The sequence below is a fragment of the Chinchilla lanigera genome, unplaced genomic scaffold (assembly GCF_000276665.1).
Source record: "Chinchilla lanigera isolate Chin_1 unplaced genomic scaffold, ChiLan1.0 scaffold00033, whole genome shotgun sequence".
Taxonomy (NCBI): domain Eukaryota; kingdom Metazoa; phylum Chordata; class Mammalia; order Rodentia; family Chinchillidae; genus Chinchilla; species Chinchilla lanigera.
The window spans coordinates 5,399,110-5,412,383 of NW_004955434.1; the positions used below are offsets into that span (position 1 = coordinate 5,399,110).

Sequence of the window (13,274 nt, forward strand, 5' to 3'; positions counted from 1 at the left end):
TTAATGGATTTCATTTTGGCAGATTTGTACACATGGATGACATACTTAGATCATTTGTATGCCTGTCATCTCCCTTTCCTCTCCTCCCCCTCCTTGTTTTCTCTGATAGTCTCTCCTTTTATTTTCACACCATCTGTCTCCTTTTTTGTTTGTTTTAGAGTCCACATATGAAGGAAAACAGTGTTCATTTTTATTGAGTCAGGGTATTGCTATGTTAACCAGACTTGTCTCCAACTCCTGGATTGAAGTGATCCTCCTGCCTCATCCTCCCAAGTGCTGGGACTACATGTGCATATCACCACAGTTAAATGTAATACCATTTTAAAAAATATGTGCTGATTGCAAACTGAATTATTTCAGGACCCTGAAAGGAGTAGCACTTCCGCATTTGTCTATGAGAAGTACATTGTTCTGTGAGCAACTACTAAAGTAGGTGGTAAAAACAAGTGAGCACAATATTTAAAACATTCATGGGGGTTAAAATGTACCAATATTTACATCTTAATTGCTTTTTTGGATGAAGACGAGCACAGTTGACTGTTTATAGATCCAAGCACAATCCATGTCCCGTGTGGGGCCTGCTCCTGTTTATTCAGGCCTGATGTGAATCTGTTTCTTGCTCTCTCCAGGATTTCTAGGGAAGGGGGATGGCTTACTTTAGATATTCATGGTCAGTTTTGCTTCTGTACTACCAGATTATACTTGTTTATTTTTCCATAGTGCATTTTATGGGTATTTTTTAATCTAGTCTGGTATTAATCCAGACTTGAAATTTAGCTCTTTTTCTCCAGTTTTTCTTGAAAAGCCATATCCACACAAGTTTTCTGTTATTTTTGCCCGTGTCACAGACTTTCTAAGGCTTTGGGAAACTTGGTGTTTATGGGATAGGTTCAAAAATATAGTGAATGTTTAAATTAAATAAATATTACAGTAAAAGACACATTGTCATAAGTACCTCTCAACCCCCGCCCCCCCAACACACCAATCTCATCATTCTTAACCTCTTTCTGCAGCAGTTGTAGAGGACCTCTTTCATTAGTATCTTCAGTTTTGCTGTTGTGGTTGCCTTAATATCCTGAACTGATGCAAAATGTTTACTTTTCACGGTTATTTTGACTTTGGGGAAAGAACCACAAGTCGCATGGTGCCAGATCCGATGAATAAAGTGGGATGCAGACATACTGTAATGTTTAATGCCATCTTTCTGATGGGTGACACTTGACAGTGGCATTCATCATATTTTTGATCACATCTCATACAGACACTCACAAAAGAGGACTTCCAGAACTGCTTCAGAAAATGGCAAGAACAATGGGCTAAGTGTATTTGAAATGAGGGAGCACTGTTTTGAGGGGAATTAAAGGCTCTGTGTCTTTTACTAGAATACATTTTCAAATTTAAATATTCAGTGTATGTTTTGATCACACTTTGCTCAACTTAGAACAGCTTTAGATGTATCAATATTAAATTATTTTCTTTCTGCCACACTGCCTAAGCATTTCTTTCTCTCCCCTCCTTTCTCCTTTTCTTCCCTCCCCCTGCTGGAGGAACAGCATCCTTCCTATGTTTGAACAGGCCCCAGTTAGGTTTTCAGCATCTGAGTGTAGCTGGCACATTCCCAGCCTTCCTTCCAGCAAGAAGCGGTCCCCCAGCTCTGTGAGGATCCCACACAGGGCACTTTGTCCTCCTGTCTCCTCTTACCTCTTTTCCTCTTCTTCCCCATTGGGCATCTCATAGCCTGACGACCTACCTGAGAGAACGAGAGGTCAGCACACTGGGGGAAGGTAATAAAATTAGAAGAGAGAAAATGACTCTCTAGAGGACAGGATGGAAGAAGTAGGGATTGTAGCTGTGGGGACTCTGCGTGTGCCACATGAGTGGGCATTTGGCCCTTGGTGCTGCAGTAGTCTCTGAAATGTGTGCATAATAGCACTCACTTTTAGCTTATGTAGGAAAAATAATTATTTTTGGCCAGGACTTGTGAAGTGCCAGAGGACAAATGACATTTGTATTTCAGTAGGCATCAGGGCCTTTCAGGTGAGGAACCCAGCCCAGGTAAGGCCTGTGGGTTGAGACAGCTCATGTTGGGGTGAGGCATCTCATTTCAGATGGTTTGTAAAGAAGCTTTTTTTTTTTGGTTTTGGTTTTTTTCCGGTACCGGGGATCAAACTCACGACCTTGCGCTTGCCAGGCAGGCGCTGTGCTGCTGAGCTAAATCCCCAGCCCCAAGAAGCTTCTGTTAAAACCAAAGAAACCATTTAATGAAGGTGGAAGTTAGCACCAGCCTTCACTTTCAACCTGGAATTCTAGTCTGTGAAAAACTCTGGTGCTTTTCAGAAAAGGTTTCTGAACAGAATACCAGAGGTTCACCTGAAATGTGGCTTTTTCAAGTTAAAAGACTATTAGCTGTAAGTGCTCAGGCAGTCTTTGGTCCTACAGAAGAAATCTCAGGAACGCAGGTCCCTTTCTTACCTTAACACCAGTTTCACATAGCTACATTAAAGAAACTACAAGATAATTTGGTCTTCAGGGGTCCCTTTTGGCCATTCACCTGGAAAAAGTAGTCAATTCAATGCAAGATTAAGCAGTCTTTATGAAGTATTAATAGAGAATTAGTGAATAATATTTCAAAATTTTTAAAGAAGAAATGAATCCAAAGATTTGTATATTTTGCTGGAATATTAGTGTTACTATAAAACAGGGTGACTGAGGTGTGTGAGAGGAAGCCTGTGGTTCATACTGATTGCAGTGCTGTTCTCAACAGTTTTACAAAACAAAACCCCAGGCTCTTGATTTCAAATTTCTATAATAGTCACAGCATCTGTGTTTTTGCCAGGCCAGCTCCTGTCTGTGGGTCGCACTCTGGTTCAGAGCCTGGGGTTGTTAAGAAGATTACAAAGCATGCCTCTTCCTCGCCAGCTACCACACGATCATAGTGACAGTCATGATAATTCACTGGAATCTGGTTTTTACGTTTTACTTGGTTTGTTTATTTGTTTAAAGAAATAAAAAATAAAACCTTGAGAAGAAACAAAGTAGTAGTATCTAAAGGAAAAAAAGATTCCTTAATGATAGCTGAACAGTTCTCTGATTTGTTGACTGGAAGTGAGGGGCTGGAAGTGCTGGAAGTGAGGGGCTGAGCCAGTGGGGGCTCTGGGTTAGGCGGGGTTTCTCAGCCTTGGTACTGTGGAGATGTTGGGCTGGATAATTCCTCACTGTGCTGGGCACTGCCCTCTGCATGGCAGCCTCCCTGTCTTTACCAGTTGCCAGCCGTGCCAGTAGCACGCCCCTCCCCTGAGTTGTGACAATTCAGAATGTCTGCAGACACACAAAGTGGTGTGCCCGCTCACACATTTTGAACTACTGGTTTAGGTAAAACAACCAATTTCAAAGATTTCGTTGCTTGCTCATTTTGTCTAAGCCAAATGTGGCAGGGTTGGGATGTTTTAAGTTAGAAGGGGCCAGGAGTTGGTTTGGAGTTTAAAATCACACTTTGTCACTCTTCTCTTGCTTTTTGGTGAGTTGCAGTTCCTTTTTAAGTTCCTGTGTGTGGGAAACACTTGAGACTACTCTTCTCCCTTACCTGTGGGCTGTCACGGGAATGCTCATTTGTGGACTATTACTGGGGTTGGATGTACCTCAGTGAGTTCATATTTGAATAACCTCGAGTGAAGCCTGACCTTCTGTATCTTTTTTATCTTTTGCTGGAAGTCATCTGTAGCTCAGTGTTCCTGAGTATTCATTGGGGAAATTGGATATTAAGCACAAGTAACTCAATTCCGACTTCCAAATAAATCTTGTTATTTGGTGCTTTCTAAAAACAGAAAAAGAATGAAGGTGGGACCTGAACATACACATGCATTTGAAATTGTGTTTATTTTCCAATAAGCGTTTGTTAAGAGAGCACTATCATTTATCGGAATAATTTAGGAATTGGCAGCAGGTGACCAGTCTTCTTTGTTACACTTGACCTTTTGTATTCTTGAGTTAATAGAGCAGATGTTGGGATCTCGTAATTCTGAAGTGTGTGGAGATATGTCATTGGCTTCAGCGTACTGGTTCCCAATTGTGGCAACACTAGAATTACCTGAGTGTTCCGCAAAGACCCACAACACTGGACCCGTCTCCCAACCAGCTGAGTCAGATTTGCTAGAGATGGAGCCCAAGCCTGAGTGCTTGGGTACCCCTTCCCTTATTGCAGTAGAAGTCAGAAGTTGAACCAGTGTACATTTGCATAAAGTTTTATTGGGATACAGCCATGACCATTCCTTTGCCAATTGCCAAGAGATCTATGGCTTGCAAAGCCTAAAATATTTATTCTTTGACCATCTGTAGAGAAAAATCTGCTGACCTTGCTGTGGAGTCACAGCAAACGTTTGTCAAATGTTCTGAAAAGATTTGTATATACTTTCTTAGTAAAATAAAAAAAAGTCAGTGTTTTGCAGAGCCTATAGGCTCAAGCCTTGTTTGTTTTCTTGTACACAGGGAAAACTGAAAAGCATTTTCCTTGAAGAACTGACTTGCGGATCTTGCCACACCTGAGGGAGAATAGCTCAGCACCCAGAGTAGGGCGGCACTATTGTTTGTATTAGGGTGCTTTGCACTTAACAGCCTGCCCCTCGCTATTGATCCAGGGCTCATTCCTCAGACTGCGTAACTGACTTGAGGCATTGTGGGCATTCTCAAGATAGAATTGTCTCTTATATTCAAAGTGAGCTTGAGTTTGTTATGGCCACTGCAGCACTAACACATGGCAGCAGGCCCTGAAAAAATTTTTTTTGGTCTTTTTGAAACAGGGTCTCCCTCTGCAGTTCAGGCTGGCCGTGAGCTCACTTTGTAACCCAGGCTGGCCTTGAACTCATAATGATCCTCCTGCGTGCTGGGATTACAGGTGTGCACCACTATGTCTGGCTTCTGAAAAGAATTTTGAGCTTTGGTGAATTTTACAGATGAAAAAAGAAACGAAAATGGAATTTTGCTGTTTATATAGCTTCCACCCTTGCCACTCATTGGAAACTGAAAGTTGTAATGCTAAAAAGAGTTTTTTTAAGCTGGTCCTCCTTTGGTCATGGGCTCTTAAGTGTGAGAGAAAGGATAATTATTTCACCTTCTTGTCACCAGAGCAAGGTCTGGGAACCAACAGGACTAGCCTCTCCGGGGAGCTTGTCAGATTCTCAGGCTCACTGCATCGGAATCTGCATGTGGCAGATCCCCGGGCCATTTGTGTGCCCATTAAGGGACACTGGGAAGTGCTAGTTTAATTGATAACTGGGTGCTGTTTCCTCCATGTGGTAACCAGCTACTATTGATTGCTCTCCCTGTTAATAATTTCATGGCTCCATAATGGACCTCCAAACCTGAGGTCTCTCAAGAGGGTGGATGCTGTTTCTTTCCCTCTGGCTATTTTCCAAGTACAGCTTGTTTGACCTCTTGTTTAGTAACGATTTATATGGTCGTAGAAAATGAGAACAGAGTGATTCACCAAGGAGAGATGTCGTTGTATATATTTTGAAAAAAAGTAGAAAAGATAAAGAGAACTTGCCCAGGAAAACCTCACTTGAAAGGAAATTATGACGTGCAATAGAATTGTCTGGTTCCAGATGGGGCGAGAATGCAGCCCTCAGAGCACTGGGAGGATCAAAAACAAATCCTCTAAGCATCTCAGTGTCACGGAAATCAGATTTCTTTTCCACCAATCAGTGCCGTGGTATTCAAAGTGCACTTGGGCTAGGGTTACTTAGGCAATTGTCCCCTCATATAAAATATTAAGGAAGTTTGGCACCTAATTTTACGTGCCCTGTTCTGGTTAGTATAATTAGTACAGTCTTCTTTCTTTATCAGATGCTTCTGTCAAGCTCATACTACTTTCTTGATCAAGTAGCATTCTAAACATTTGATTGGAAAACATGATTTTGTAATCACTTCTTAGTTCTGATCATAATTGATTTAGTTTGGAAATTCCCTTGGAAGGACCTTTCTAGAAGTGGTAAAGTGCTTGCCTAGGCTAGAGTGCTTGCCTTGCACAAGGCTCTGGGTTCTATCCCCAGTACTGCGAATAACAAGTGAAATCCATCCAAATTTAACCATTAAAAGTTGGTATAAATAATTGAAGCTCTATTCTTGCTATGAGGATACAATTATGAGTTGAATGCTCACTATCTATACCAGCAGGGTCTATGCAGGAAACAGTTTTAAATGATTGTGGAAGTAGTCCTTGCAAATTCATCAGAAGATCTGGGAAATCCAAAGTGGGTAGCCCCTTCTGAGCCACCAGGTCACATCTCCCAAGCTTTGAATGATAGATCAGGAAGCTGCTTCTTACATAAAAGCTGCCTCCGGTCCCAAAGGCAGGGTCTGGTTTCCAGAGACTGCCCGACCCACATGCCACTCCTGCTCTTTTCAGTACTTGTTAACTGAGCGTCACCCAGCAGGAGGGAATTCAGGGATGCTTTTAAGGGTATTCCAAAATAGAAAAGGCACCATGGATGTGCACCATCGTGGGCGGGGTTTTTTTTGGGGGGGGGATAATAAAAATGCAACTTTGGTCTCAGTGTGTTCCTTTTTTTTTCCTTTAGCAGATGAAAAGCTCGGAGAACCGCCATACAGTGAGTTCCCAGTACAGGATGCATTCTTACTACGGGCCTCCCTCCTACCTGGGCCAGAGCATGTCCCAGATCTTCACTTTCGAGGATGGGCCATCTTACTCGGAACCCAAAGCAAGCGGTAGGTGTCTGTTTACAGACTGCCTTGGGGTGGGAGGGGTTGCCTGTCCCACTCTGGGTCACCAGCCCTACTGCACTGCTTCTCTGTTAGGAACTGTTGGAAAGTCTGTTGTGTATAAAACTTGGATAAGTGTGCTTTACAGTATTCAGCTATAGAAAAGTCGTGTGTGTGTGTGTGTGTGTGTGTGTGTGTGTGTGTGTGTGTTAATGAGGATGCTACACAGGTGCCCTACCACTGAGCTACATCTCCAAATCTTTTTATTTTTATTTTAAGACAGGGATAAATTACCCAGATTGGGCTCTAATTTAGGATCCTCCTGCCTCAACTTCCTGAGTAAATGGATTGTAGGCATACACTATCACATCTGAATTGCTTAATCTTTATAATGATATTTTTCCCTTTATGGACAACTGCTGTGATAATCATAGACTCCCATTCAAAAGCTAAAAATGTGTTTTCTGGAGACACACGTTTTTCCCCCAGGACCAGAGATCAGGTCTTATACATGCTAAGCATTCTACTGCTGAGTTACAACCCTAGTTCCCAGAATATGGTTTGTTTGTTTGGTTGGTTGATTGGTTGGTTGATTTTTGGGGGTTTTGAGACAATGTCTCTCTATGTAGTTCAGACTGTCCCTGAATTCACTATGTAGCACAGCCTGGCCTCAAACTTAGCAATCCTCCTGCTTCAGCCTCCCAAATAATGGGAGTATAGCGAGCTGCAATATCCAGCTCAGAATATGGTTTAAATCCAGATTGTGTGTGTGTGTGTGTGTCTGTGTGTGTGTATGTTGAATTTCTGTGTAGTAAACACTTGTTTTCCAAAGATTTTCATTTAAAAATTGAAGGTATATTCATCTTCTGAGGGAAAGTAAAATAACATAATAAAACATTTTTTAATACAGTAGATCGTGGAGTTTATGCAGTAGCAATGCAAATAACTCTGATATAAAGGCTTTAAAATAAAAAAATGAATGTTTAATGAGCCAAAGAACTTTGAAATACACAGTTTCTCAACTTCAGTTTTAACCGTCTTCGAAGCATTTATGCTGTGATGATAGGCAGATCTTTTATGGCTCTTGTGCTTCCAGATGCTGTTTTTAAGCTCTTCATATTTATGCTGCATCATTTTATTTAGGAAAATGAGAAGCAAGCCCAGTTGAGGCTGTTGTAGAAATCTGGGTAGTGGAGTGAGTGACTTGGAAGAGACAGTGATCTCCCAGAACTGACCATGTGCTACATAAAAGAAGTTTGCTTTCTACATAATGTGACTCTATACAGAACTGATTAGTTTCCATAACCTACATATTCTGCATTAATGGAAGTCATTATCTTAGTATAGTAAAAAAAGCATAACTTGCCCAGTGTTTTGCGATTTTATTGTTCTGAATTTGGAAATCAAGGCGTTGTTGTGAACTCATTCTCTAAAGAGTTTGAGCTTACATGTTGCTGGTTGCACTTCTCCTTTTACTCGTCACTGTCATGAGTGGACAAGCACACCTCTTATAAACATTCTTCCTGTGTGCTGTGTACCTACATGGCGCTTCTTTCATACTGCCTCTCATTCTGTATCTGAGGATTATAAAATCCTTAAAGGTAGAGGACACATGCCATGTACCTTTTATCTGCTATGATGCCCTCCATCTGCTATTCGTTGGTTGAGTGAGTGAATGAAAGCATTTGGTACATTTTTAAGTGAGGTGGCCCTGTAAGGGAAGACAAACACGGAAGGTCAAAAGCCTAACTCGTTGTCTGATGGAACCACTACACAGTTTGCAGATGAAATAGTTAAAGAAATGTTTGTTTATGTGGAAAATCACGAATGAAACTCATTTGCAGGAAGAAATTGAAAAGCTTCTTACTTTAGGGATAATGGAATATTTTTAGAAGCACTGCTGTGCTTGAGACAAAGGTATAAATTTACAGCAAGGCAGTAAGAAAAACTGTAAGAGGCAGTTTATTATAGCTGAGAGGAGAGAATCTGCAGAAGAGCAGTCGGCATTTGAATTTATGGCGGAAAAGAAGTGACTTGGAAGGAGAGGGGTTACAGTCCAGGAGAAAGGCCAGCGGCACTAGTGCTCGTAGGGAAAGATTACTAGAATTTCTTACTTTTCTAGAGATGTGTACGAGTGGCAGTGTGGGTGTGAGGTGGCTGCAGGTTTAAGTTCCTGGTACCCTCGAAGTCACTCACAATTAATCAGGAGCTCAAGCTGCGGAAATGAAGGTTCTAGCCAGGACGAACTGCAATGGAATGTCAGTAATAACTGTGTTTACTTTGGAATTATTGTGGAGAAATAAGTTAATAGAAAACCCAAATTCTAGCTAATGTTTTTGAATGTAGTTTTATGGCTTGTAAATATGTGCTGTCTGGGGCATAGTACATGAAATTTTACAAAGCAAATGGGTAAGCAGGGGGAAACATAGTGGTTGGAGCAAGGAGACCCACAGGTCCTCTTTGGGGACATAGGATCTTTAGTCTTATCATCAGCATTTGGCCAAGTGGGAAGCCTTTTGGGACAAGTTAGCTTTTTTAGTAAGTGAGTAGGACTGAGAGAGAGGCAGAATGTGGCACATGGCGATAGGGACATTAGTATATTGTGAGAAATTGGCAAAGGCTAGCCGACAGATCCCTTTAATGGCACTGTCAAAGTTCAGTTGAGTTCCTTTGGTTGGTTGCTTCAATAAATAACGTATAATTTCTAAGTAATACATCAGTTATTCTAAGTGGGACCTTCTAAATGATTTGACGAGCAGTGTTTTAAATAGGCTTAATATTTTCTTTAAAGTGTTATTTTAATAAATCTATGTTTCTTCAGTTTCTTCAAAGGTAAGTTTTAACATCCAAAGGAATGAGTCCAACTTCATTGTTTTCTTCTGGTTCTGCTGAAGATAGCAAAATGAAAATGGAATGTTGAGGAGCAGAAAATCTGGAGAGAAGTTTTTCTTTTGCTATGCAGTTGCTAGTTGATGTTTTTCTTTAAAAAAAAAAAAAATCAGAGCCATTCCCTCTATTTTCCACACCCTGAAAAGTGTCAGTAGGTGAGCGAGATGGTGGGCTGGGTCTTGTAGGACATGGTAAGCCACTGCGAGAACTGTGGCTTTTATTTCAGGTAAGGTGAAAAGTCATTTGAGGGTGTTGAGAAAAGGGTGATGTGTCTGCCTTGTGGTTTTCAAAGCTCATTCTGATTGCTGTTTAAGTATGGGCTGGAACATGCAGAGGTAGAAACAGGAAGGCGGATTAGAAGGCTCTTGCAGAAATTCCGGCAGAAGATGATAGTGGCTCAGTGTGGGAGTACAGTGATAGTGACAAGTGGTTCAATTTTGATATATTTCAAACATAGAACCAAGAAGATTGACTGATGCGTTTGGGATGCAGCACAAAGAAATGAATTAGGAGTATGCCATCATTTTTGATCTGACCAAACAGAAGATTGGAGTTTCCATTTATTGAAGTAAAAATGACCATGAGAGAAATAGGTGGTGGCAATTAGGAGATTAATGTTGTACTTGTTAAATTTGGGATGTTCATGAGTCATTCATGTTGGTTGTCAAGTAAGCGTTTGATGTGTGAAGTCTAAAGTTGAGGGAAAATACCCTTGTTAGAAATAAAAATTTGAGAGCTCAGTGCACAGATGTTATTTGAAGTAAATATGGTGAAATCACCTAAAGAAATGAATATATATGGTTTGGAAGCCAAGAAAAGAGAGTATTTTAGTGAACAGAGCCGAACAACGCTGACAGGCTTTGAGATGAGCACCGGAACTGACAGTCCACTGTTGCCAGGTAGAAGTGACAGAGGCCTTGCTGAGTGGTGCCTCGGTAGGGAGGTGGATGCAAAGCCCTGCTGTGCATTCAGGGTTACACGAGGGAGAAGCACTGGGGCAGTGAGTATAGACAGCTCTTCTAGGAGTCTCCATACGGGGAGGAGTGAGATGGGGCAGTTACTAGAAGGGAGGGGAGTTCAAAAAGAGGCTGTTCCTCTTTTGTTAAATAACGGACAGGTGGTAGGTCTGAATGCTAGCGGTAGTGATCTGGTAGAGGGAGAGTTTGATGGCACAGGATGTGCTGTGGGACACATTGGGGATAGGAGTGTCTCTGAGTGAGCAAGACCGGTGGAACCTAGGTATGGATCTCCAGCTGCGGGCTGGTGTGGGTCTGTGGGAGCAGGGACAAGAGCAGGAGTAAGAAAAATTGAAGATAAATGGAAACTTGTGACTGTTTGACAGAATGAAATTGTATTTATTGGCTTTCATTTTTCTAGTAATTCGTTTTTCATTGAGGTAGAAGATTCACCTAACATAAAATAGTCATTAACCAGTTGAAAGGGTTCCGTTCATTGGCATTTGGAACAAAATGTTGTGTAACTATCAGCTTTATCAAGTTCCAAGTCCTTATTACTGTTGGAAGAGGAAACCCCATACCCGTTAAGCAGTCAGGCCCCATTCTCTTTTCCCTAAGTCCTTGGTAACCACCCATCTGTTTTCTGGGTTACTAGGTTTGCCTCTTTCTGATATTTCATGTAATTAGAATCATATAACATGTAGCCTTTTGCATCTGGCTTCTTTCTCTCAGCGTACTGTTTTCATGGTTCATCCACATCATGACATGGATCAGTACTTTATTTCTTCTTATGGCTGAATAGTGTTCCACAGCATGAATGTACCACATTTTGTTTATCTGTTCATCAGCTGATGGGCATTTGGGTTACTTTCATCTTTTGTCTATTGTGAATAGCATTGGTATGAAATTCATGTACCAAGTCTTTGATATTTTCAGTTCTTCCAGTTGTACACCTAGTAGTGTGTGTTAGTCAGCTTTTAGTCACTATAACAAAATACATGAGATAATTAATCTGTTCAGTCAGGTGGTTTATTGGGGAGTTTTAGAGATTTAGCCCATGATCAAGTGGCCCTCTTGTTTTGGACTTCTGGTGAGCTCGTGCATCATAGGTGCCATGGCAGTGATAGTACATTAGTTAGTTTTAGATGGTGTATTAGTTTACCATTAGTTAGATGGTATATTATATTGCTGGGACAAAATACCTTTATACACAACATAGAGGAGAAAGGACTTATTTTGGCTTATGTTTTCAGAGGTGTCAGTCTGTGCTTGGGTGGCTCCAAGGCAGAGATGGCACGGTGGAGTGGTATGGGAGAGTGAAGTTGCTTAGTCCATGACAGCCAAAAGCAGAGAGAGAAGGGAAGAACAAATACATGCCCAATAGGGACCCACCTCCTCCATCCAGGCTATCTCCTAATAGCACATTCAGCTATGAATAAATTCATCAGTGGATTAATCCATTAATGTGGTTGGTGCATCTAAGCACTTTCCACAAGCCCATCTCTAAACATGTGAGACTTCGACATTTTTAACAAAAGCATAACAGGTAAGGAGTGCTTGGTGAAGCATCTCACTTCATTGAACAAGAAACAAAACAAGGAGGAAGGAGCTGCGGTCCCACAGTCCCCTTCAAGGGAATATCCTCAGTGATCTAGGAACCTGCTCACTAGGCACCACCTAAAAATTCCACTGTCTCTCAATAACTCCACCTTATGAACCAGCCTATTGCAGACAATAGCAAAGGGGGATTTCTGGGTTATATGTTAGTTCTAAATTTAAGTTTGTTTTGTTTGAGACAGGGTCTCACTATTCAGTTTAGGCTGGCTTTGAACTCACTGCATAACCTATTTTTGTTTGTTTGTTTGTTTTCCGGTACCGAGAATCGAACTCATGCCCTCGCACTTGCCAGGCAGGAGCTGTGCCACTGAGCTAAATCCCCAGCCCCTTCGCTGTGTAACCTAGAGTGGCCTTGAACTCACAGTGGTTCTTCTGCCTCATCCTTCTGAGTTCTGGGATTACAGATGTGGGCTCCCATGCCTGGCTCTAAATTTTTTTTTGATGAACACTAAACTGTTTTCCATAGTGACGGCACTATTTTACATTCCTACCACAGTGTAGAAGAGTTCCAGTTTCTCCTATCCTTGTCAATACTTTTCCATATTTTTAACTTATGGCTCTAGCAGTTCCTTTTTACTGTACAAGAGATTAGAAATGTAGCTCAGTGGTAGAGTGCTTGCCCAGTATGTGTTAGGCCCTGGATTTTAGTGGGGGTGGGTAATCTGGCAAAGGTAGATATGAAACTTGAAAACAAAAATTAAAGCAAAACTTAGGTCTCTCCCCACATACAGTTTCAAAAACCACTGCTCTGCATAAGAGGAGGATTGGCTCATGTAAAAAGCAGAGCCAGTTCATGGTAACAGACAGAAGCTCTTACAGAAGTGGAAGTGGGAACATCCTAAAATGATGCCTGTGAAGCTGGTATCTTAGTCACTTTTCTCATTGCTGAAAAGAAGCAATACCCAGCATCACAACCTAAAGGAGGAGAGGTTAAGTTTGGCTCATGTTTTCAGCCATAGCCTGCTAGTTTCAAGGCAGGACAGCATGGCAGAGGGGTGTAGCAGAGGATAGCTGCTCATGTTATGGTGTCTGGGAGGCAGAGATAAGGAAAGAACCAGGGGGGAGCTATACTCTTCCAGATCAAGCCCCTAGTAA

The 13,274-nt window shown here is 41.6% G+C and overlaps 1 protein-coding gene across 2 annotated transcripts in view; it reads left to right on the forward strand.

The window, feature by feature from the left end:
* Dmrt1 (doublesex and mab-3 related transcription factor 1) overlaps window positions 1-13,274 on the forward strand; it is a 106,531-nt gene that overhangs the window by 57,591 nt on the left and 35,666 nt on the right. Inside the window, exon 4 of one of the 2 annotated variants that reach the window (XM_005388599.2) lies at window positions 6,579-6,723. In XM_005388599.2, coding sequence (XP_005388656.1) covers window positions 6,579-6,723 — 145 coding nt within the window. Of the gene's footprint in view, window positions 1-6,575; window positions 6,724-13,274 lie in introns of both variants that reach the window. The other variant, XM_013516377.1, reaches the window with a different exon arrangement.